The sequence below is a fragment of the Centropristis striata genome, chromosome 6 (genome assembly GCF_030273125.1).
Source record: "Centropristis striata isolate RG_2023a ecotype Rhode Island chromosome 6, C.striata_1.0, whole genome shotgun sequence".
Lineage (NCBI taxonomy): Eukaryota > Metazoa > Chordata > Actinopteri > Perciformes > Serranidae > Centropristis > Centropristis striata.
The window spans coordinates 8,521,482-8,548,202 of NC_081522.1; the positions used below are offsets into that span (position 1 = coordinate 8,521,482).

A 26,721-nucleotide genomic window follows, 5' to 3' on the forward strand; every position below is an offset into this window, starting at 1 on the left:
CCAGAACACTTTTAAGTATATCCTAATACATATGTCAAATGCAGAATGCTAAAAGTATCACGATGCCACACTACAGCCCGTCACGTTTAAGTCAGCATGCAAGCCAGCATATAAGCAAGAGAGTGAAAGTCCAAGGAGCCATGTTATGATGAAGTAGTATGCCCCAGTTGAATGTTTTGTGCATGCAGCAGTATGTTCTTTGTAACAGCAAAGGCAGAAGGTACTAAAATATCATTATGCGAATTTGGGGGGCTGGAGCCGATCCAGGGTCTAACCTGGACAGGTCACCAGACTATCGCAGGGCAGACACATAGAGACAGACAACCACCATCATCACACCTACGGACAATTCAGAGTCACCAATTAAACCTAAGCTGCATGTTTTTGGACTGTGGGAGGAAGCTGAAGAAAAGCCACGCTCACACAGGAAGAACATGCAAACTCCACACAGAAGAGCCACAAGCCCAAATAGAACCAGTGACCCTCTTACTGTGAGGCGAGAGTGCTAACCACTCTGCAGTCCAGAAAACGTTATATGATCTGGACTACAGCTCCTGTGGTGAATGTGATAACGCTATGAATTGTGGTTAATTCCCCCAGGCAAAATCTGCAGAAATGCAGGGGAAAAGCATAAAGGGCTTTAACTGTCTGCAAGAAAGCCCTCATGCACTTGATGATTTGACAGACAGCCCTAAACAGTCCAAGACTTAAAGTGTGAGTATGTCACACACACACACACACACACACACACAAAAGCAAAAACAGTAACAGAATGGCACTTGTCAAAACCTTTCTTTGAAGCAGTTTGACATCTACAAAGCTATTTACACACAAAACACTGAGGGAAGTTTAAGGGGGCTGAGGGTCACCTGCTGTGCACGAGCCCCCTCTACTCCTAGCTCCGCCCCTGCCTTTAAAATTTGCAACTCATGTTCAAATGACAGCATGTATCTGTGCAACAACCAGACACACGACTTGGTTTAAATGTGGTTTTATTTTCGCAGAATCACTGACTCTGATGAGTCCGGCGGAGTTTCCACCGGGCCGGTGATTTGGTGCAATGCGAACACTTAAATCGCTCATTGTGCACGGTGCTGTCAGATAGACAGGCGGGAGCAGCAACCTCCCACTCCTCCTATTGCTATAACAACCACAGGGCGGTCGGTGCGACTCGATGGCACACAGCAGCTCTGGATGCGACTGCCAAGTGTCATCCTCCTGCTGCAAGTATCCCGACCTCAGCTCACCGCAACGCAACGCCGCTTTGACACTGACTTGAATCCCGCCAGGGGAGGAAGAGGAGGGGGGGAGAGCCTGTGTGTTTCCCCGTCACAGTGATCTGAACAGTGGGGAAGCTCAGACTCGGGATCCGCTACGTCAAACAGATTAGTCAAATAACCTCTCGGGGTAGGACATACCTCCTCTCCTTGGGCTTGCCTGGCTGCATGCATGGGCTGAAGAAGAGGCTGACACATAGCCAGGAAGCCTTTGGCGTAATACAGAAGTGCACTACTTTTCTTTTTCTTTTTTTCTGTTTCTTTTTCTCTCCTGTGGCTGGGTGAGACGAGTGTGGTGGTGATCCTCCAGCAGCGTCTCTTCTTCTTCTTCTTCTCCTCTCCCCACCCCTGGTGCGAAATGGCGAAAGAAAACGGCGAGTCCAGCGATGGATCTTGGAAAAAGCATGTCGATGATATCAAGAAGATATTTGACTTCAAAGAAGTCCTTGGGACGTGAGTAACGAGATAAACGCAGCCGTACAGGCGACCACAAACTTTGTATCCAGTTGTTGTAAATTAGCGTCAGACAACAATGACACATTGCAGCGATTTAACGGAAATGAAAAGCAGACTGACAGCTGTTGAATATTCGCTGAATTAACTGAGAACAGGAATAGAAAGGCGCATTTTGAAGTTACAGCCCGTAAAAAAGACGTTTTTGTAAATGAAAATTTAAGTTCATTGTTCAGAGAGGGGAAATAGTGCTTCATGAGACACAATAATGTGTGAAGTCAGACACGCGTGATGCCCCTCGTTATGTCACAGTTCATTCAAAAACTACTGCAGCGTGTTTTTATTCTTCCACACAGATCACATCAGCGTGTACATGGAGCTGCACAGAGCCCGGGCAGCCATTTATTTTAAGGGTCGTTTTGTACAACATGATACAACTATGACAAAGACAGCAGCAGGGCCTGTTTGCATGCACAAGTAGTGATGAAATCAGCTCCCAAATTATTATGAGGGGACCATCTGTGATGACTTTATGTTCTTGTGCTCAATCTCTTTTCTGTCCTCCTCACACAGAAGGGCAGATTTTAGCAGAGAAACATGATGTCTGGCTTTACAGACAGATACTTGTTTGTACAGTAAACACTCTGCTTATTCGTTTAGGGACCACTTTGGATGAAGTTATGCTCTTGCCCTTGGACCATAGGGCAGACGAATTCCAGAGTTTATTTTGGTCCGCTGTTAGTGCTGCTTGACTTCATGTCTTCTCTTCTTTGAATAAGTTATGCTGCAGACAGAGAGCCTAAGTGTTCCCCCGGATGGAGGACCCTGCACTGCTAAAGGTCTCAGGCAGTCAATCTTGTGCAGTATATTTCTCATTTTTCCTGCTTGTCCCCTGAAGACATGTCCGTCCTCCCTGGTCTGAAAGGAATTTAATGAGGTGATGTCTGTATTGTTGGAGATTCGAGGGAGGGCTGTGTTGCGGAAGGGGTCTCTCTGGGGAAATATGTTTGTTTTTTTAATTTGGACTCAGAATCTGGTGTAAAGCTGAGAGAAAGAAAAATGGCCTCTATAGTCTCTGTGTTTGTAGCTAAACTGGGCAGCTTGGTCATTCACAGATGAGAAAGCTAGAGCCCGACTTATAGGGGATTTTTGAAACCGATACCAATTTTAGAGGAGAAAAAACACCCATTACTGATATGGCAGCTGATATTCTTTAACTTGAATGAAAATAGACCTTTTCTATGTGTTTTTGCTCCAATTTGACTATGTGAAAGTACTCAATAGGCTCCTTTCTTAGACAATAACTTTATTAAATAATATCTACCATTAGTTTACATTATTATTATTATTGTACATACAACATACACCACTGTCGACCAGTTATAGCAATCAAAACTGAAAAAAAGAGAATACAAACATCAGTGCTGTATGTTCAGTATCAGTGAATACTGACAATTCAAGTAAAGAAAACAATTAAAATAAAATAAATGGCTAAATAAAGATCAGTTCTGTATGTTCGTCAATTGCTGACAATTTAAATAAAGAATAAAATAAAAGAAATAGCTAAATAACAGCACTGTATGTTCAGTAACAGTCAATGCTGACAAATTAAAAAAATAAAATAAAATGGTAATGATATTTGCATCGTTTCCTGCCTTTATGTAATCTATGAGAAAAAGTTGTAATATCAGCACATATCTGACATCACCGATACCGACAGATACCGATATATCTGTGATTGGCTGATGGATAATTTCATCAAGCTCCAGATAAAACCGACACTTTGTTGTTTGCTATAGTTATGTATGCAACCTCATCTTGTGTAAACATAATAATCATCTTGATCCTGTTCTCATTTCGTGCTCTTCTACGTGACCGCAGACCCGTTTTTTTCCAGACACGCAGCATCACAAAATTCTCTTATAGATTGGTGATTCATAAAGCGCACCCGACACTTCATCTGTTGTACTAAACAGTCAGACGTTCCTACCTGGAGGCTGCTCTGATTTCCCCAAGGCTTTCATTTATGTGTGAAGCGCCTCTGAATAACACGAGTGAATCATCGTGATTTACTGTCCACACAATGGCCAGGTTGGAGGAACACACATCCCTCGCCCACTACCTGAGCAGCGCACATCTCCAGGGCCAGTGTGTCACTGCTCGGCCCTTATGGTACATATCGTACAGCGTGTGCTCGTCCTGATTGACTTTAAGGAAAGTCCCATTTACTGGTTCCTGTGTGTCTTAATCAGGGAGAGACTTGGTGCTGCACAGCGGGGTTCACAACAGGCCACCTTGGCCAGAGCAGCCCGGCAGCTTTGCTTGAGGATTAAAAATGGACCAGAAAGGAGTGCTGGTCAGAGGAAGAGTCAAAGATTATCCTACTCCTCCTCCTCCTGACCCACCTTTCAACTCCCCATCAGGTTTCCCCATCAGTGTCCAAGAGGGATCATCCCTCTCCAGTGTCATCATTTAGTTTTCTCCCCACACCAGCAGCAAAAGTACTCAAATACTTCACTTAAGTACAATTTATTTCCATTTTAAATGGCTTTATCCTTCCATTACATTTCATAGAGAAGAATGTTGTACTTCAGTACATTTATATGTGGTTAGCTAATGAAATAGGACTTATTGTTATAGATAAAAATACCCATTAATGGTTGACTGATAGGGGTTTTTCAATGGCTGATGCCAATATTTGAGTGGGTGGCTGTTTTTAAGGTGTCCTTAACAACAGCATTTATCATTTAACAGCATCTCCTTGTTTCTGAGAGAACATTTGTAAATTTCCATGAATAAAAAATAACAAAACAATGTGAGTGTAGTGGCCTTCGCCTGGTGTTGGCTCAGTGAAATACTATAATTAATAAATAATTGGCCTTGTGCAGCCTGGTCTGCTAAAAAATTACATTCACATGCAACTCATCTGCTTTCTCATATTCCTTTGGAGCAAAAACATTTTTTTCCTGGACTACATTTGATCTTGACGTATCACAAAATCGTTCACAATCAGTCTGTGTAGGGGTCAACGAACAGAACTTTTATCCAGGACACCGGTGTTCAAAAGTAAATGTTTAGGGCGTCCCAGCGGCACACCTGGTAGAGCGCTTTCCATAGAGGACCGGATTCGTAAGCGGGCGGCCTGGATTCGAGTTCGACTCGGAGCCCTTTCCCGCATTTCATCCCCTTCACTCAGTCTTTATCAATAAAGCCCAAAAATGGCCAAAAAATATCTTAAAAGAAAAAGTAAATGTTTGTATTTGAAGTTACGTACATAAGAACTTGTAGTAACTTCTGTATGTAATGTAGTTGTGATGTATTGCCAAAGTACTTACTTTAACCCAAATCATGATATTTTCCTAAACCTAGCAGAGTAGGTGGGGCCTAAACCTAAGCATGAATAGATGTTTCACAAAATGAACCACGTAAAACTGCAGCTGGTTAAAAAAGTGTTTAATTCAGCAACTGTGCAGTCATTCAAAACATAAAATACAGCGAGATTAAAATGTTTCCCTCCCTCAAAATGGGACGATTATCTTAAAAATGGCGTTAATTGGCCCGACTACTCAGCTGATCAATTATTCGAGCTAAAGTAATTGAAATAAGCTTCACCTTCACTAGCTACAACAATAAAATCATTAAAAATAATCAAATAGGAAACACAACCAGACATCTGCTGCATATTGTTTTAGTAAATCTTACTGATTTTATTGACACATGGTGCATTATATCGATACTTAAAGTACATTTTGTTGTTCGTACTTGTGTTTTCTTACCTGCATTCTGAACTGACTCTTACTTAGTATTTTTATATTGTGCCGGTGCTACTTTAACTTCAGTTAAGGATACATTTTCCAGCCCTGCTGCAGAGAGATTTGATTTCAACAGCAGCTGGAGGCCGGCCCGTCCGTGTGTGAACGTTGTGACTGATTAGATATTGATAGGAGTTCGGGGAGTAGGAAGCCTGCGGCGGTGTCAGTAAAGCTTTGGACACACACTTCCTCTCCGTGTTTTCTTGCAGTAGCTGTTGTGAGCTAATGAGATCTTGGACACTGAAGCCTGCTGCCTCTCGGCCACTAGAGCCTCGTGGCTAATTTCAGAGCCTTAAGCTGCTGATACTCTGTGGAAACAAATTAAGTAGCCTGACCACAAGCACCTTCAGCGAACCCAGGGATCGAGTGTTGTTCATGTGCAGGTCAAGGGGGTTGTTACTCACAGTGGGGATGTTGAGATGTTTGTCTCAGATACTTTTATTTACCAACATAGAGACGATAAATTAAGTATGATGCACAAATTCTCTATTCGATACTCAGAGTAGCTGCTGACACTGAATTTTTTTTTAATCTGTGTAGCTGTCACTTAGGCTACGGTCAGACTGCAGCCTGAAGTGACCCAAATCCGATTTTTTCGCCCCTTTGCGACCTGCATCTGATCTTTTAATGACAGTCTGAACGACACAGATCCGATTTTTTCAAATGCAATCCAGGCCACTTGGATATGTGGTCCTAAAACCGATACATATCTGATCTTTTGACATTTGACTCCAGTCTGAACGGCCAGGTCGCATTCATCATACATAGGCTTATTGCTCGCGGCCATGTTTTCCGCTACTTCCGTAAACACTGAGCACGCTCGCTGCGTGTGTCGTTGTGTCCTCCAATGCCCATGTGGGACACTTTTGGTACGTTTCCAGCTCACACTGGAGATCACATACAAGTCGCATTTATTTGGAAATGTGGACGACCTCGCAAAAAAATCAGATTCCACAAAAAAATCTGAATTGAGCATTAAGCCCTGCTGTCTGAACGTAGCCTTAGTGTCACTTAGCATTGTTTTTACGTCAGGTAACACAAGGATGGCAGAAAACTGTATTTAATGTGAATGAGTCACATCATGGCCAAAACTTAATCTGCTTAGAAAACATCTCTGGATACTCATGCAGTATATTGGATTGGTGTGATTGAATGGGCTGATATTGAACAGGCTTGACGAAGAGATCAAAAACAACCACACAGAGACACAAAACAACCACAGAGAGATGCAAACCAACCACAAAGAGATGAGAAACGACAAAAACATGCAAAACAACCTCATGAAGATGCAAAACGACCACAAAGAGAATGAGAAACGATGACAAAAAGATAAGAAACAACCTCAAAGTGACACAAAATAACATCAAAGGGATTAAAATCGACCATAAAGAGATTTAAAAAATGACCATTAAGACATGCTAAAGGACTACAAGGAGGGAACAAAATGACCAGTTACTTAAAAGAGATGCAGAAATGATTTTAAATTCTTTGTCATGTTTAAAGTAGTCTTCTTTTAGCTCTTGTCAGCTCCACACAGAGCTGTGCTGACTTATTGCCCCCTGAAGCCACATCTTTACTATTCTTTTTTTGCCATGAAAGAGGAAAATTACCCTTCTTTGAGTTAGATAGTAATGAATTACAGGCCTCTACGTTAGATATTAAACCCTCCCTGGCTCTGATGAAGCCGTGATGCGTTAAAGTGACTGCCTCCGTGCACTGATCATGTTCAGAAACGCAGCTTGTGCAGAGACTTGTTGGGTCCTTGATGCAGTGAAAATGGCAGCTAGGCAACTAGGATGATGGAAGTCCTTGGTTGCTCCCTCTGAAGAAGACACTACGTACCGCTGCCCACCACCACCACTGTCCTCCAGCTACATCCACTGTGGGCGGAGATGCTTTGTCATTGACCATAATGATGGAGAGTCAAATAAGATAATGCGTAGTTATGTTTTATGCTTCTGAGTTTCCATTTGTATTCATGCCTACAAAGCCGGCTGCACTCAGGGAGCTGAAGTGTAACAGGCTGGCCAGGAAGCGATAATCACCCTGATTAAAATAATTCAGCTTCTCTCCGACAGGCTGATCTGTGCCTTCAGACAGGTTTCTGCCAAACATTTTCCCTCGAGCAATAGATACCTTTTTCCGTTTTAGTTGTGTATGACTCGAATTAGCTCTTATCACCCTGTAAACTGACCTGTGTCTTTCTCCCTGCAGTCTGACGTGCACATTCCTGGAAAGTAGCCTCAGTTCCAGTGTGTTTAATTTCCAGCTCCAGTCGGTGGGACTGCGAGAGCTTCTGGATTTCATTCAAATCGTATTATTGGAGTTGATTTAACTCTGCAGCTCCCAATCAATGCTGTTTACTATGTGGAAGGACACAGATCAGTGTCGGCTAATCTGGCAGCAAGGACCAGAAATAAAAACCACAACTGAGATGTTGACATTAATCCGATGCAGAGACATAAAGTAACACAGGTACAATTTTGGGGGGATTCGTAGTTTACTGGAGTGGCACCGTTTTATGCAGCTTGAGCTTTTTTTCTTCACCATAATTAGAGTTAGATCTTTATAAGGGATTGCTTTTATGATCAATCAATCTGCTATTTAGAAATGAGTGAAATTGCCCCCAGAAAGGGACAGTTCATCCCCAAAATACATATTTTTCTCTTACCCGTAGTGCTATTCGTCAATCTACACTCACTGGCCATTTATTAGCTTGCAAGGTGTACCTAATTAAGTGGCCAGTGTGGTCTTCTGCTTCAAGGTTGGACGTGTTGTGCGTTCAGAGATGCTCTTCTGCATAACTTGGTTGTAACCAGTGCTTATTTGAGTTACTTTCTATCATCTCAAACCTGTGTGGCCATTCTCCTCTGACCACTGGCATCAACAACCAGAGAACTGCTGCTCACTGGATATTTTGTCTCTTTTAGATGGTTGTGCATAAAAATCCCAGTAGATCAGCAGTTTCTAAAATACTCAGAGCAGCCTGTCTGGTACCAAAAACCATGCCATGTTCAGAGTCACTTAAATCACCTTTCTTCACCATTCTGATGCTCTGAACTTCAGCAGCTCGTCTTCACCATTGCTACATGCCTAAATGCATTGAGTTGCTGCCATGTGATTGGCTGATTAAGTATTTGTGTGGCCAGTGAATGTTTAAGACAATTGTTTTGGTGTGAGTTGCTGAGAGAAACCAATATCCGTTTCTCTCAGCAACCACTATCGGTTTTGATGGAGATATTATCTGTAGAGATGTCTGCCTTCTCTTGATTATAATGGAACTATATGCAGAAAGTTTTTTCTTTCTACCAAACAACGCCCGCTTACTGTATCACCACGCAGAAGGAAACATACAGTTACTCTTGACAGGTTCCTCCTCGGCTGAGCTGTAACGTTAGCAGATGATTGATACTTTCCACTGTACTTTTTTTTTTTGACAATACTTTGTTAATTCTTTTAATGCAGGACCTTTTCTGATAATGGATCAATTACATTTAAAATCACAATATATTTTACATTAGCCATGCTTATAGATAAACTGTTTTTCAACTATAAAATAGCTCTTTATTAACCAAACTTAAGGGTAATTTATTATGAAAACAGCAACAATCAGCTGACATGTATTATTATCTATTTTGTTTTTAGACTTTAGAATTGGCCTGTGTTACCCAGGCTAGGACAGTTTTGCTGTATTCCAGATGATGATGCTGAGAATAATGAAGCTCATATCGCAGAAAATAGTGCCTGGTGTCATTTTCACGTAGTTTGTCCAGCTGACTCTACAACTCTGAGCAAACAGAGTATCACAGCTGAGCAGATGGCGGTGTGAAGTTTGTTAAAAATAAAGTGTTTTGCGTAACTGTTGCCAGTATGACTATTATTATTAAATTTGAGAAATCTTAGTTAAAATGTATACAATTATGTTTACTCTGCAAAGATTTTGATGACAGATTATCTTTTATTTATACTCGTAAAGTTCCAAAATATCCAGTAACTGTCTCTTGCTTGCTTATAATTCCTTTAATTGTACCTGTGATTTTTAAAAGCATACATTATGTCCTCCGTCTTGTTTGAAGCAGTCGTTGAAAGGTGACTTTGAACGCAGTAGGTCACGCCGGTGATGGCTCTACCTGGATTATCAAGTCTGACTTTTCCATCCCATATGTTGTGTAACAGGCCGCTGTAATGCATCTTACACAAGATGATTCAGTGTGATTACTCAGCAGCAATACAGTGAATGTCAATAAGCCAGCCTCAGCCGTCTGCACCCCCACCACCAACCCCAACGGCCTCTGCATTAAAAAAAAAAAGCTTCTCCCATCAACAGTGACCCTCCATTTTCATAATCGACCAGCTGAGGTCGCGGCCTGAAAAAAGTTTTCTGGATGATTGTTTGATATACTTTGCATCTGCAGCATCAGCCACAGGTTTCACACAGAGTGCAGCCCACATTCATATTTCACATTAGTCAGCCGCTTTGACTTGGCTGTCCTGTACAGAGTGTGGTGGTGTTGTGTGACTGCAGACACACACACACACACACACACACACACACACACATACACACACTGAGCTCATACTGTTCTCCAAGAGCTGGGAAGAATTTATAATCCAACGATTATTATTTAACCAAGTGAGTCAGTGTGTTGACTTGACTGTGCAGTCTGTGAGCCACACATTTGTATTTTGTCTTACGTAATAGTTTGAGATTCGCTTAAAAAAATGTACGAGTTTAGATGGAGGTTTCTCTCATCGTGTAATGCTCGTCACTTCATGACCTTGAGGATTATTACAGAGATTAATTACATGTGCTAGTAGTAACACAGGGCTGAACAAATAATCACAATGTGGAAGAGGCAAATCTCAGGAGGAGCAATACTTAAGTTAAAATATGTGTTGAAATACGTTTTCTGAATTAAGTGTAGTGGTGCTGCACAGGCTTTATTAGATGAGATATCTTGGCCTACAAACAGCATTCTACAGATAGTGTTTGGAGGGTTACTTTTAAAATGTTTTCCAAGAATGAATATAAGCCCTAAAAAGTCATGTTTTCTTAATATTTTGCATGAGTTAAAGAATGCTTCAAAACTTCCAAAGCGTCGTCCAAATGATATTAATATTGCCGTAACAGAGTTCGCTGCTGTTTTTTTTGACATTGCGAAGGGAACAATTTAGAAAAATATGCACCATAGACCTAGATCTTTACCGATATTATTGGCTGATTTTGGCCTATAATAAGGCAATTCGTTATCGTAGTATATGTTATATGAAAAGTTTGTCATTCAATATGTATTGCAGAAAACAAAGCTTGGGCTGATTTATTTTTATTTATACTTTATTTAAATTGTCAGCAATTGACCGTTCACAAAACTCCTCCCCCGAAAGGTCCTTGTCCAATCATAGCCTTACCAACCGTTACTAAGACAAGAAGGTCCGTCAAGCCTTGAGCTCTGAGCAGCAAGGTGAAACGGTGTGCATATGGGATTTTTAAATCTGACCCCAGGTACCCTAAGAGTTTAGCAGGAAGAGTTGTTTTTTCCCCCCTTTTCCAAAATTTAAAAAGCAAGAGGAGCATTGCCGGCTGTGGATAAATCAGTGTGTGAGAGACCACTCCCAACTTAATATCATGAAGATCAACAGACACACATATGTCTGCTCCAAGTTAAGCGGCTAGCTAGCTAACATGAGCTAACTAACAATTGTCTCGCTGTTAGAGGAGATAACCCAAACCGGAGATACAGCTGTGGTTCCTGTCAAGTAGTATTCTTACCACTACTAGTGCAGAACTAGTCCAACAAACTAATGTTAATGACAGCGTGTGTAAAATTAGCACGCCAAGCTAGCTAGCAACGTTGCTAGGAGCTTAGCATATTACAGGGCTGTACAGTGCTAATAGCTAGCGTCACTGAATCCCACATCGGCCGGCTTTTGGCTAACATTCTATCAAAATATCACATTAACTACTAATATAAATGATCATGTTGGGTTTCAAATGAATGAAGTGGTGAGGAACTAGAGTCTCACTACTTTTCTTCAAACCAGATATCGTTTTAACCATGTACTTTAGCCTCGGGTTTACTGGAGTCAGCAAAAGGATGCTAACACTGTTGAATTAGCCTAGCGCTATCGTTTTCATGGATCAGTCACTTTCATCTCCTCGCTGTAAAACAACGGAGACTGCTGATTTTTTTCGGGGGAAAAAATTCAGTCCTTCACAATATGTCACAGTACAGTAAAAATACAGATGTAGCCTATAGCACATGCTACATCAGTCTGTGCTACGGATGATTTACCATCTTGGCACAAGTGACATCTTATTTTACATGTTTTCTGGAGTGTAGCCTACAGATGAGGTGTTTGGAACTATAGTTGCATACCAATGATAGAGATTTTGTGGATTGTGCAACAAAACTAAATATATATATCATTATATATATCGCTTTAGAGTTATGTGTATTTATTGTGGATGTGTTTCTGTATCTTTGTGTGTGTGTATAGTATGTGCAGAGATAGAGCATGTGGGCCGCAGCATCACCATATGTCTCAAACAGACATCGCACCTTTTCTTTCCTGTGAATTAGGAATTCATATATTGAATTCTTGCAGCACAGTGTGTCATGCTTTATGCACCGACAGAGCGAGGGAAGTCACAGGCTCAGATTCTGTCATATTGTCATTCACAGGAAGTGATGTTGCTGTTTGTCAATGTGGTGGAGCAGGGAGGGGGCAGAAATGGTGCTACGCGGCACACTCTAACCCCGCTCTCTGTGAATTCACAGGTTTCCTGTGGTTTTCATCACTGTGTGTCTCCTACTGCAGAAAGCAGAAAGCGTGCTCTGAAGAAAAAAGAAAAAAGAAAAACGTGCAAGAGAGTCGTTTGACAGGCTCAGTGTGCTGGTGGGGGAATTTTGTGCTGCTCCTAATGTCCACACAGCTGGGGGAAATCGGTCGCATGCGCTGAATAGAAATGATGCTCATTGTCCTCACAGCAACAGCTGCGGTGGGAAGATAGTGCTGTAACAGGCCGGCAAGTCGTGCACCGACTCCCTCACTTACACAAGCCCTTGAATTTACATACTGTCCCACATCATGTGTCAGAATGAGGTCAAAGTCAGAAGGGCATACACTCCGAGCCGTCTCAGGGCTGTTTGTTTGCGTGTGTTCCACCTCATCACACCTGGGGCTGGGCTTTGTCACCAGGTAGTGTGTGACAAGTGTGTGCAGTCTTTGTTTATGTGTTGTGGCTCTGACCGACCCTCCCCCCTCCTTCCTGTGTGGATGGTGGAGTGAGGGATTAGCGTGGATTTGATGGCCTCGTGGGACTTAGTGCATCGAGTGGCGCTGAGTTTAGAGCCCGGAGGGAAGAAGTGATTACACTTTGAGATCATAATGGGCCCTTTTTGATGTTGGCTGTCTTGGATCGCTGAAGGTGTATTTCACTACGTCACTTTCTATAACTGATGATGGTCCACCGTGGTCCGTGACACTTTTTCTGCAATTAAACCTTTTGGCAGAAAGGGAGGAAACAAAAGAATGAGGCAGATGGCTTCCATTTTCATATTTTCTGGGCTTGTCCTTTTTCATTTTAGCAGGAGATTACTACAGAGATAATGATGGATTAGAAGTTGATTGCTCTTTTGTTACGTTATACCCTTGGCAACATCACAGATATATTTATGGAATGGGATAAATGTTTCCTTAAAATACTTTTGTCTGCTATCGCACAGAAAGGGCACCATTTCAATTAAACAATATGCAGAAACTGACCTTTCACCCCACACTGCAAAATGAACTAAATGTGAATAAAAGGCCTTTATATGTAACTATAAGATGCAACTGCATACAAGTAATGGGAATTAAAAATCTGAGTAAGTGTTTTCAGTAACAGTTAAAATTGGAGGTATTCTGAATACAGTTACTGTCTTTAAAAATAGATTGTGTAAAGAGATTACCTTATTCCCTCCACCAAGGAGGTCATGTTTGGGTTTGGTTCGTGTGCTTGTAACCAGGATTACAGAAAGACTACTGACCTGAATTTCTTGAGACTTAGTGGAAGGGTGAAGTAAGGAAGCCGAGGAAGAACGCATCACATTTTGGAGTGGATCCAAATCACAGGGCGGACACACAAAATGTTTTCACTTTCATTAACATTTTGAGAAAGGGCACGGCAGTTGCAGACATCACCCAGATGTCCTCTCACCTGTAGAAACAGACCTGTTGTTTTGGTACGATTAGAGTATGATTGGAACGTTCACAACCGACCAAACTAACGTTTGTTAGTTTTCATGGCACATATCGGACAGCATATACACCGATACCAATATTCCTTTGATAGGCCAATATTGGCTAATAACATCGGTCAACCTATATATCTGTCAGGCTCTCAAATGAAAAAAAGTAAGAAGAGGAGAAAATCTTTGAATTATTTCAGCTTTTAAAAGGAAGTTGACCCGGAGAGTTTCACAACAAACAATCCTTTTCATACCATCTCTACATAAAGCCCCTCTGAGTGTGGATGGAGTGAAAAAAAGAGCCTGTGAAGGTGTGTAATGAAAACAAGAAGAGGAGGGGGGAAGCAATCACGCAGGCTGCTCAGCGAGATTTATTAAGGTGGACTGAATGTGGTAGCACAGCAACAGATACAGATTGCTTGAGCAAATATTCCCTTAATTCCGTATTTGTTTTTAAAGGCTCTCATGTACGGAGACAGATGGTCCGAGGAAGACACGCTATCTGCCGTCCTAAATGGGTGTTTTTTAAAGGTTTTAAAAGTGTTTGCCGTGCTTTTGGCTGCACACGAGCACCGAGTGTAAGCCAACACAGACGGCTGTTGGACATAGTCCGGGACTTTGCCAGTTCTCAGTAAATATTCACAATATGCTGTTTGTGTACTCTGGCCTGTCTGCCTCTGAGTGCCCTCTATCTACTCACTTGCGATAGGTTTTCTGTGTCAATATTGGCTGTGTGCATATAAAGCAGGGTTAACATGTTACTCTCTCTCTTTCACAGTGGTGCGTTTTCCGAGGTGGTGATGGCTCGGGAGAAGGCCACAGGAAAGATGGTCGCAATCAAGTGCATCCCGAAAAAAGCTCTGAAGGGGAAGGAGACGAGCATCGAGAATGAAATCGCCGTGCTTAGAAAGTAGGTAGCGCATGACTGAGCTGCGGGGGAGTTTGCAGAAGAAGAACACCACTTTAGATAGGGTCACAACCTCATCGCGTCCTTGGGGAAGCTCATTTGTTTGTGTGTGCGTGTGTGTGTGTGTGTGTGTGTGTGTGTGTGCGCGTGTGCGTGTGCGTGTGTCCTTTCTGAGCAGTGACTCAGAGTTGGGATGCTGGTGCCCCTTTATTTAACAGCCATTGTCAGGCTCAAGTGTCTTTTTGGTAGAATCCCATCTATCCACCATTTTGGGTCTTCACAGTGTACACACACACACGCACAATATTTTCACTTTTAACATTTTGAGAAGGGCATGGCCTTGTTCTGCACCCTCCCAGTGCCTTTCTAGTTTGATTTTGTTGTTTTGGGGGCTCTAAATGAGGAACATTTCTTCACAATTTGTGTTGTGTTTTTGGACCCAGAAAATGAGCTCACTTAATTTGGTTAATCTCATGGAATATGTGGGCTAAATGATCATGTAGTGGTTAGCACTGTCACCTTGCAGCAAGAGGGGATAAAAAGGCAAAAGAAAATCTAAAACCACAGAAGAAGAACACCACTTTAGAAAAAGGGTCACCACCTTGCGGCAGCCTTGGGGAAACGTGCGTGCGTGTGCGCGTGCGTGTCAGCTCTCTGAGTAGTGACTCAGAGTTGGGATGCTGGTGCTGCTCAGTTTATTTAACAGTCATTGTCAGGCTTAAGTGACTTCCTTGTCGAATCCCATCTATACACCATTTTGGGTCTTCACAGTGTACACACACACACACACACACACACACACACACACACACACACACACAGGGTGTGATAGGATTGACACCAGGTGACACATCCTCCTCCAGGGTCTGATGGGTAATTCCCCCGAGAAGCTCAGTTATCAGTCACTCTTGAAGTGAGCACGCCAGTTGTTGGGTGTAGTTGCCTGGTTACAGTTGCTTCCTCCCATTTTTTTTTAATCTGGCTGTTCTGATCTCTTATCCTTTTTCTCTTCACACTCTTTTTTCCTTGGCTCCGTCAATCTAACAGCCCTCAAACTGCAACCTCATTTTCGTTCTGGACTTTCATTCTGAAAGGAAGTTGTGAAGGTTGTTTAGTCCTTTGAGACTCTCCTCGCCTCCTCCTCTTCCGCCCCCACCTCTTCCTTTTCAGCCACCTGCCCTTGTGAACACGCTCTGTCATCTGCATATCTCCTTGCAGAAGCTTTTTTTTTTCTTCTAAAACCTTGTTGTTTGGTTGCCTGGACACAGACTCTCAGCATCTTGAGCCCGTCCTGTATTATTTTCTTCAGGTGCTCCTGCTGACGGGGGTTGCCGCTTCATGACTCATTGATTTCCACCCCCACTCCTCCCCTCCTCCCCTCCTCGCCCTCCATCACGCACAAAAGGCTTCTCCCTTGTGCGAATGATACACTTTCCCAGGTTTATTTTTGACAAGCATGCACAAACACACAGTGTAATTACAGACATATGTGCTTCGTTTTCAGTTGTCAGGGCATCATTTCAACAAAAGAAAAGGATAATTGCACCTCATTAGTGGCCTGTGCTGAAATGAACAGAGGCTGACAAAGCAAGCAAGCAAAGTAAATTGTCTGTCCTCCCTCTGCAGGATAAAGCATGAGAACATCGTGGCTCTGGAGGACATCTATGAGAGCTCAAACCACCTGTACCTCATAATGCAGCTGTAAGTACATCAACCCACCACATTGTGTGTTTAGGTCAGCTTGTCTAGGTCTCCCATTGGGCCGCTCATTTTGATAATGTGATAATGCCTTTTTTGCTTGAATAAGCGTCCGTAATGTCCTTGCGGTATCTTTGCCCTCTGATAAAAGTCTGATAGGATACAGTGATGCTTTTAAATATGAACGAGATATTATAAAATGTACTTATCCGAGGGTTAGATAAGAAGATTGATACCACTCTCATATCTGGCCGCGGGCGGACAAGCCCCCGTTTGTTCTTTCTAGGTATTATTATTATTATCATTATTATTATCATTATATTCAAGTCACATCGCTAAGCGTCTGTTTTTCAAAAAATGAATACCCGATGATCTTTAAAGAACCCCAGAAGGTCATTTAAAATCACTTCTCGCTGTTCTGAAGGTATTTTCCAGGATCCTCACTGACTCTTCTAACCATCTAGATGCAAAAATATTCCTTCTGCTGCACAATACAAAAGATCTGTATTCCTATCCAGGTAGCCAGAAATTACATATGCGTTTTATTATTTTTGATGCGAGGGATACATAAACACATACTTTTGTTGATGCAGCTACAAGGGACTTTCAGTTTGTGTTGATTAAGTTTGTCATGCGGCACTGTTTCCAACACCGCAGGATGACATGCAGCAAAGGTCCTGGGCCAGACTCAAACCCAGCTCCCTGCTATAAGGACTCAGTCTTAGCAGTATGCACTCTACCAATGATCCACCGGTAATATTTTTGACACTAGCAATATATAAACACATCCTTTTTGTTAATGCAACTGCAAGGAACCTTCATTTTGTTTTGATTTAGTCTATTTTGCGGCAGTGTTTCCAACATCACCCTAAGATTAAGATTTGTTTTTGCACACACACACACACACACACACACCGAAACAGCGAGCAGTGAATTTGTCCTCTGCATTTAACCCTTCCTTTACTCACCAGTACACATACCATGCTTGAAGCAGTGGGTAGCAGGTTTCTGCCTCCCTGGAGCAGTGGGGGGTTAGGTGCCTTGCTCAAGGGCACCTCAGCCTTAGAGCTGTCACTCCTGAGATTTGAATTGGCGATTACTCTCTAAACTCTATGCCACGGCCTGCCCTACACTAATCTAGAATCTACTAACTAGAAAGTTAGGCATGTCTGCTTTACCAAGTGAACTACCAGGACGCTTGTTACAAAGATTTTCATTTGGCTAGTGTGTAAAAATAGCTGTTACGCTTTAGAAACAGCTGATGTCTTTTCATAGTTTGTGGACGTGGTCTGCGCGGAGGAAAACTGCATTAAAATAATTTCAAGCTACCACCAAGAGACTCCATGGAATCACTGGACATCACATATTACCCTCCCTAAAACAACAACTTGCTGTTTTAACTCTTCTCTTTTTGTGCAGATTAAACAAATGAGACATAACATGTAGGTTAGCTGTTTCCACCAAGATTTTTTTTCTTTAAGCTCTTAAAGCTTCAGCTCGCATTGCCACAGTGAGAGATCTTAATTCCCCTTTAAGGTCATTTTTGAAGTTGTGGTTCAAAGTGTTATTTCTTGTCGTAAATTTCTTGTGAAATGTATTTTAGTCCATGTTTGTGTATATGTATGTGTTAAAACCTCACTGCTGCCTTCCTGTGTGGCAAGTGTCGTCATGCTTTCAGAGACCTTTCCCCTCACGGCATCATTTCAGAGTGTATGTGACTAATGCAGCAGCAATTTAGGCAGCGATTATCTGCCCTCATTGTACCTCTGCAAGGTGCATAAGGTTGCCTTGAAAGCGGGCACCTAGTAATAATTGATGCTCAATGTGATATGAGTCACTTGTGTCTTGTTGCCTTTTGTCATGGTCACGCTATAAAGCAGTTGCAACTTTCATTCCGGCAATGCATCTTAACAACTTCAAAGTTACATAATATAACAAAGGGACAAGTCTCAAAAGCCATCATGACACATGACGAATACTGGAAACCCCGTTTGGAAAAACAAAATGTTAGCAGCACAGGCTGAATTAACAACAATCTGTATTATTCATATCATTTCTCAAGTGCTTCACAGTCAAAAAAGCAGAATGAATAAGTGAATATATGCCATAACAACAAAAATGTATTTGGACAATGCAAGTGTTTATCAATAAACATTATTATTTTTATTAAATGTATTTAATGAAGAAAGTTTGATTTTAAAAAAGGAATCGGAAACTTTTTCACTGCAGAGCTGTTAGGTTGTAATAGAAATAAATAGTGGACACAGTTATGTCACCCATTGGCTTGTGGACTCTGGTTTTGAAGCCTCAATATAAGCTAAAACTATAGCTTGGTTATAAAAGGTGCAATTGTTATTCAAAATAGACAGCTGACTCCTTAAAATGTCTTTTAGGCCAACTAAACACTGATCAAAACATTTTTTAAGTGACCAAAATGTTATAATGAAGCGAAAACACACTCTAAATGGGACCATAATTTACAAAAAGAAAAATCAGGTTGTATTGAAGAAGACTTTGAAACCAGTGATTGAGTCCATAAAGTCATATGGAAAATGTTTACTGAGGTTATACATTAAGTGTGAAGTAGGGTCAAAAATGACTCTTTTTGCAACCAATGGAGTCGCCCCCTGCTGGCCATTAGAAAGAATGCTGTTTTAAGGCACTTCCACATGGTCTTCAGGAGGTATACTATAAATTTGTCCAGCCTATGTAGGTTAACTTGGTAAGTACAAATGGAAAATAACATGCCTCTGAAAAGTTAAGTATCATGTTATAAACTAGTCCTGTGTGCTGACAGGGTGTCTGGAGGCGAGCTGTTTGACCGCATCGTAGAGAAAGGATTCTACACGGAGATGGATGCCAGTCGGCTTATTCGACAGGTTTTGGATGCAGTCAACTATCTGCACTCTATGGGCATCGTGCACAGAGACCTGAAGGTACAACAGTATTCACATTCACAGTTAAACATCACAAAATCCACTCATCCAGGAAAACTCTTCAGTCCAACCGAGAGGGGAAATCCCCACTGCTTTAACCTGTGAGCAATGTTACGTGAGTGCTTAATGAGGATCACCCACAGAGGTTAAATGTTGGGGATTTTCCATCTCGCTAAAACTGATGAAGCATCTTGGATGAGCCGTAAAACTCCCCTAACTCTGTACTGACAAATCCAGGGGATTTATTTCCTATTTTGTCTGAAATCTTGCTGCCTGGATGATTGAAATTAATCCACACTGACACATATTTGAACTCTTTTTTTTTTTTTTTCTTCCCCTGTTATTTCCAGCCTGAGAACCTGCTCTACTTCAGTCCCCACGATGAATCAAAAATCATGATCAGCGACTTTGGCTTGTCGAAGATGGAAGGAACGGGTGACGTGATGGCCACCGCCTGTGGGACTCCAGGATACGTGGGTGAGGAAACTTCCTCCGAGATAATTAGATGAGCTAGTTGGCTAAACATGATCTAATCTAATCTGCCAGGAGCTGCAGGTCAAACTTAGCCATCTGCTGCAGGCAAACCAACAAACATTTTCATTCTTCTCCAGCCTCTGTGTCATGGTGAAAACTGTATCAATCGCTTCAATAGATGAATGTCTGTTTTTGTCATTATTTCACGGTTCCAGCTCCTGAGGTTTTGGCTCAGAAGCCGTACAGTAAAGCTGTGGACTGCTGGTCTATTGGGGTCATCGCTTATATTCTGTAAGTGCTCACTTTAAATTCAAATCTGCTTATGAACTGAAGCTCATTATGTGTGTGTTATCTTTTTTGCACCTTTTATTTAAACAGGAAGCCAAGAAACCACAAGCAAAACCTCAGTGAGATTAATAACCTTTTATCAAGAACACCCAGACCAATAAAGAGAGCAAAGTTACAGACAAACATCAGTAAACTGATAACAAGATTAGAATTAAAAAGAATAAACAAGAGTCTTGCCAGCTATGTGAGGCTGTACTAACACATGGTCCCATTTCTAGAGTTGGGAAGTTGTTCTTCCAATTTGTGTGTGTTTGTGTACGAGTTTTAAGTCATAATATAGAAACAGATTTTATAAGATGATCTTACCAGGGTTAATGCTGATTAAAAAAAACAACTATATCAACTAATGTAGATCACTCTACATGGACAGCAGCTAACGGTTACAACATGATACCATGTTATACATACACACGTAACGTTAAACAGTGTCAGGATCCAGCGCTTTCCACATTCTCACTGCCAATAGAAGATAAGATAAGAGAAGATGTTCCTTTATTAGTCCCACAACAGGGAAATATTCAGTGTTACAGCTGCAAAGTAGAAAGCAAAAATAGAAAAGCCTCAATAAAATAACAATAAATAGTAAAAAAAACAATATAAACCAGAAGAAATATAACAAAGCATTAACAACTGGTACAATTCATATTAATGATTAAAAACAACTCACTTTTAGTTGACTCTTTCCACTTTTGTTGTCTCAAGGGCTCCCTTTTTTTGGTTTGTTAGCTTATGAAAACGTATTGAAGTGAACTGCATTGAATAAAGAACCATTGCCAAGTCAACAAAAAGTCATACAAAGATGAATTGTTTTCCTCTCTGGTGTGGGCGGGACTTAATTGCACTGTGTCTCTAAGCTTTGATGATCAGAATGTACAAAGAACACCTGAAGCTGATGGGAATATCATTAGTTTTGCAGGTATTTGGAAATAAATGAAAGCTTTGGACAAAATCAAATGTGGATTGATGATGGTACTACACAAACAGTTAAGCGCCAAAAATGCCACCTTAAATACAAACTAAATTCAGTCTAAAACCTGAAATAAATCCATATTCTAATATAAACCATTTGATCGTAGTCACAGTTGTTGTTGTTGTTGTTTTTTTTACAGTCAGAGCCTGTAAAGCTTTCAGGGGAGAGTGTTACATGAAGCTGCCAAATGAATTAAGTGTTGTTGCTCGTTAGCAAAGAGAAAATCCCTGGTCTCGTTAGCCATTCGTTAGGTGTGAGGAATTTTAAGGTAATTAAGTGGAAGAGCTTCCGAAGCTCTCACAAATGAGGCATCTGCCTGGTGGTTATTATGGAATAATTTTAGACTGTTTCATGATCAAGATTTGAATATACAACCTGAATTTATGTTGTAGATTTTTGTTTCTTTTTTTCCTCATATCTGAACATATATCATGACTGTTTTAGTCGCATTTTTCCTCTCCTAGTATTCATGTAGCCTCTTTAATCCCTCTTAACCGTCTCCTGTTGCATGCTATATGAAAAATCAAACTGCCAGTGAATGAGATTAGGCCGCAGCAAATCCTTTTTAGATTTGGGTTAAAGTTTCTAGCATCAGCGGGATGGCGGCGCTCACGCAGACTGTCGTTGTGTAATCATGCATCTTCATCTTCCCAGGCTGTGCGGTTACCCTCCTTTCTATGACGAGAACGATTCAAAGCTCTTTGAGCAGATTCTCAAGGCAGACTACGAGTTTGATGCACCGTACTGGGACGACATATCAGACTCCGGTGAGCTATGACCTGTATGTATGTGTGTGTACACTGTGTTAATAGAATATGAGAGGCAACACTTTTTTTAAATAAAACTATGGGACCTATAAAATCATTTTCAGTAAAGGAACTAATGCATGAAGCCCCCAATAACCATAGAAGGTAAAGTAAAAAATATAACAATATTTTTCCTCTTGCAACATTTAACATTTTCCTCACCACATTGTTACTCATCAATATACTGGATACTTTAGAGGACAGAAGCTGCCAACATAAAATAAATAAATTAAATGTAATAAAATGATATTAAAATATATGTATTTTTTTAAATAATAAAATATAAGCAAAATGTATTTAACTTTGTATAAATTCCCTTTTTGATTTACTGTCCTATTTAGTTTTCTCCTTTTATTTCTTTATTTTCTTAATTTTTCTTAATTTTGAATTTTGCACGTTTTTTTCTTCACATTTCCCCCCTATTTATTTGCCCAAATGTATATAAATTTTTAATTCCTGTATACATTTTTCATGAATTCCTTTTCTTTACAAAATTACTAGGGCTGTCATTCAAAGTAGGTCTTGGGGTTAACTTTTTGCCTATTAAACATCAAGGGAAATTAATGTATAAAGAAAATAATACAGATTAAATTACAGAAAAAATTATATGCGCTGTCTCAGAACATTGTCTCTATTTTCTCTAAAATGACAACAAAATTACATAGCTCTTTCCAGGACCCCTCTTCTTCATCTTGAAGAAATTACAGGACCCTTTGCTCTTGCAGGGTACGTCACATGCTCTGAGCGTTTTGACCTTTTTTATCTCCCTCCGCAGCCAAAGACTTCATCAGCTGCCTAATGGAGAAGGACCCGGAGAAGAGATTCATATGTGAACAGGCTCTTCAGCACCCTTGGTGAGAAACTTACTGCCGCCATGCTGCACCCCAACCAGACAATCACAGGGAACCACACACATCTCGGTGCCACTAAACAGCAGTATGACGCAGATTGCCAGGCTTACGCATTTGTCATGGAGAGCATGTCCTCCCACTGTCATCTGTCACCATGGCTCCGAGCCGCGAACCCACCTCTGCTCGGCACCGGCAGCCCTCAGAGAGAAATCTGCTGAATAAATGGCTGCCAATTAGTGGCTGGCGTCCTGAAGGATCCTTGAAGAATGTTGGAGCTTTAATGAACAATTAGGATGTCTTCCCAGGCCTGAGCCGGAGCTAACGAGAGCGAGCGGGCGTGGGCCGCTGTCTCTGGCTGAGGTGGCCAATATGAATAGGTCTGTTAGCCATTAATGGGCCATGTGGGTCCTGGGCAGGTGGTCCCTCTGATACAAATATGTGCGTTTGTGACACCGGCAACAGGTGTGATAACAGAGAGAAATGGCTTTCATTGACAGGGTTTCATACAGCGATATTATGAAGAATGTGACTTAAAGTGATTCAGTGTGTTCGCTCCTGCAAACACATCGCCCCATCAATCAAATATGATTTAGCAGAATGAAAATAAATGATCCGAGCGAATAGGAAAACAGCATTCAGACTGTTTCCCAGAGGTGCTGCAGATACAAATATAAACCATTTCTGCTTTTGTATGTGTGAATTATTATTTGCATGATCTAAAAGGACTTGACTTTAATTTTTTTCAGGATTGCTGGAGACACCGCTCTCTGCAAGAACATTCATGAGTCAGTCAGTCGACAGATGCGGAAAAACTTTGCCAAAAGCAAATGGAGGGTGAGCATGCAGATATAACCAAACGACACAACAGATATTATCTGTCTTTTTGAAAGCATACAGTGGTTTGTGTGTCTGTTTTTACCGTCTCTTCACAGCAAGCCTTTAATGCGACGGCTGTGATCCGCCACATGAGGCGCCTGCAGCTGGGCACCAGTTTTGGCAGCAGCCTTCACAACGCCAATTCCGTGTCCAACCCTCAGAGCCGAGGTCCAGCCAAGAGCCAGTCTGTGGACTGCGCCCCACTCTCCCTGAAGGACTGTGAGTGACACTTCAAATGTCTTCGCAGACACAAACATGTCCAAGTTTTAATGCTGCCCTCTTCACTGAGATAGATTAGAAACCGTTTAAAAGCTCTTGAGGTTAAATTTTCAATCAAACAGACTAAACTGATTTGACATGAGCCATGTGGTCTCTACATTTCTGGGGCCATTTAAGTCTATGCTTGTGGCCTTATTTAGATTAACTATGGCACATGGTCTAAAGTGCACGGTGCAAGTCAAGTGAGGGCATGAAAAACTCCACAGCACAAGTTGAAGCAGACTTTTATAGCATCAGATGTCACGTTGCAGTGGCCAATAGCATTACCAAGTCAGTGTAAGAGTTCAATGAACGTCTCTTTCTCTGCCATGGGATGATGGCTTTGTTAAAATAACTTTTAAAAAAAACTATGAGGATAAAACAAAACACAAGCAGTTACTTTAAATTTTCTGTAACACCTGACTACATGTAGACTCACTGGAGCAATTCTGCAGAATTTAGTAGCATGTTTCCTGCAAAAAGCTCCAGCACAAAGCACAACCCCTCCACCTTTTCTTGTCTGGCTGCTGTTAAATGCATGAAGCTGCATTCAAATCCCATTGAAAAATGTTAAGATCATAAAAACTCTTTGTCAGAATAGCGTAATAATTGTGAGATATGAAGTCTACTTGTGCTACATTGGGGGGTTAAAGTTAACAACATTCAATTTAATATAATTCAGTTAAATGTTATTTATATAGCCCAGAATTGCAAATCACAAAGTTTGCCTGAAAGAGCTTTACTCTCTGTCCTTTGACCCTCACACATCAGACAAGGAAAACTCCTAAAAGAAAGAAAAAACATTTCACAGGGAAGGCCTAAAGAAGCATTCTGGTGCCTTAACACATTGGTGGTTTTGGTCTTTCCACGAGACTTGTTCACAATAATCAAAACATAGAACATTTCCAGATTCTTTTCTCCGATATTTTTGCTGCTTGATGAATAAAATTCTTGAAAAGACTTGCAGCTCTTTGCTAAGACTACATTTTCTCCCGCAGGTCCTCCAATAGCACCTCTGCCCTCTGATGTCAGCGTGTACAATCAGGACTCTGACGCCCCCTCTCCCGTGCGAGAGGAAGCCTCCGTGGTGGCCGAGCCATCACGGCCACGACCCTCCACTGTTACGGTCATACACACTGGGACTAAATGACGCCAGGTTCCGCGGGAGGTGAGCTGGGAGACCACAGAGCTTTGAGACGGGACAACCATCCCAGGCCTCAACGTCGTCGCCCAGTTTGCCCATCCCGCAGCCTCCCATCTGATTCTGCCAACACGGGAGGAATTTGAGGAGCGTTTGCTCAGCTCCATTTACCACGGCTCAGCACGGCACCCCCGCTGCTCCCCTTCCCACTGTCATACAGACCTAGAGGTACAGAGGGGAGGATGCTCACCAGAAGTTGTTATTGTGGAAGCCATTTACAGCCTGGATCACGGCTGTCTGGCTGAAAAACAAGCAGCTAGGAAGTGCCACACTAAAGGGGACTCTTTGTTGAAGCTGCTATCAGTTTTAGACTGTGAGCGTCTTGAGAAAAGGACGCTCCGCTGTATGCCTTGTGTAAATACTCTGCCTGGAAATGTTGAGTGGAGTCATGTTTATGCAAGTGAAATATAAGCTTCAAGCTGTGGTGAATAGTTGTGGCATCATCTGCACTCGGAAACTTCTTCTTGTCGTTTTTGACAGCTCTTGTTAATTTGCTGTGGTCTTTGCTTCCATGGCTCCCAATGGGTGTGACAGTGTGTGTTATCTCTTTGCTTTAAAGTGTGTGGAGAGGAAACCTGTGCAGGACGGCGTGCTTCAATCACGGCTGTGAGCGCTGAGAGGGCCGGTGCTTTGCACTAATGTATTGGATTATTTATTTTCTTACAGCATATTATGACTTTTGTAAGAAATGTGTACATGTGTTATTAGACTGGACTGAAAAGCTGTTGAGCTGATGAAAAAGATACAGTATCTCATAGTTGTTACTTTGTAATTGTTGTTTTACTTGATGATTTTTTAAATTTTTTTGGACGTGACTGTGAAGTCCTCCTTGACCACAGGAGGGCAACCACGTGTTGTTTCTGTGTGACCAGTTCTCAGGGATGTGCTCCAACGTGTCCAACCTCTCACTGCTGACGAGGACGTTGATGGTGAAATGGTTGAGAAGTAAAACCTCCAATCGCTGCATGTTATTCTAATGTGCCATTGGGAGAGTTTGACAGAGGCTTTCTTTCTTTAAATCCATCATTATGGACAGTATGAGTATAATGTAACTTGTACTGATTGTTTTCCCTTTAAAAAAAAAAAAATCTTAGGATTATATTTGGACTTAAAGTAAAGTGTGCGTTCTTGTCTCTGCAGTAAAAATGTAAAAAGACAAATGAATGAATGAATCGTCAAATCAGTAGTGTACAGTTCAGTGGTCGTAAAATCTTGCTACCTGCTTCTGCTCCTGAAGTGGCTGGTCTGAGAACAGCTCACTCACTCTGTGTTTAATCACTGTGCTTTCATACCAGCCTGTTGAATTTAGCAGAAAGACTCTTTCTCCTTCTTTCTGCCGCTCGCTCTCCAGAGACTTTCACAAAGAGAAGAGGAGGGATCTGTCTTTGTATTTCTCTGTGGTACCTCTATTTGATTTTAAATCACTCAACATGAATTGTATATTCAAAAAAAGACACTCTACACTCTATCGCCAGAATATGCCCATTATCGAGGGCTTTGCCATCTTGAATTATCTAAAAATATTGTGGTGAATATTGACATCTACTTGCTGTAAATACACATCTCAACAACACAGTTATCTTGGCTGTTTTGGGTCTTTATTTTTGTCTTCCTTTTTATTAT

The 26,721-nt window shown here is 41.5% G+C and overlaps 1 protein-coding gene across 1 annotated transcript; it reads left to right on the top strand.

Annotated features, from left to right (window-relative positions):
• The first annotated feature begins 1,087 nt into the window (after positions 1 to 1,087).
• Positions 1,088 to 26,677, top strand: camk1db (calcium/calmodulin-dependent protein kinase 1Db). Its single transcript, XM_059335491.1, has 11 exons — positions 1,088 to 1,730; positions 14,552 to 14,683; positions 16,307 to 16,381; positions 19,176 to 19,314; positions 19,665 to 19,791; positions 20,004 to 20,079; positions 21,761 to 21,873; positions 22,688 to 22,766; positions 23,510 to 23,597; positions 23,696 to 23,858; positions 24,896 to 26,677. The coding sequence occupies exons 1-11, from the start codon at positions 1,636 to 1,638 to the stop codon at positions 25,045 to 25,047; spliced, it is 1,239 nt and encodes a 412-aa protein (XP_059191474.1). The 5' UTR covers positions 1,088 to 1,635; the 3' UTR covers positions 25,048 to 26,677.
• Positions 26,678 to 26,721: the final 44 nt, after the last annotated feature.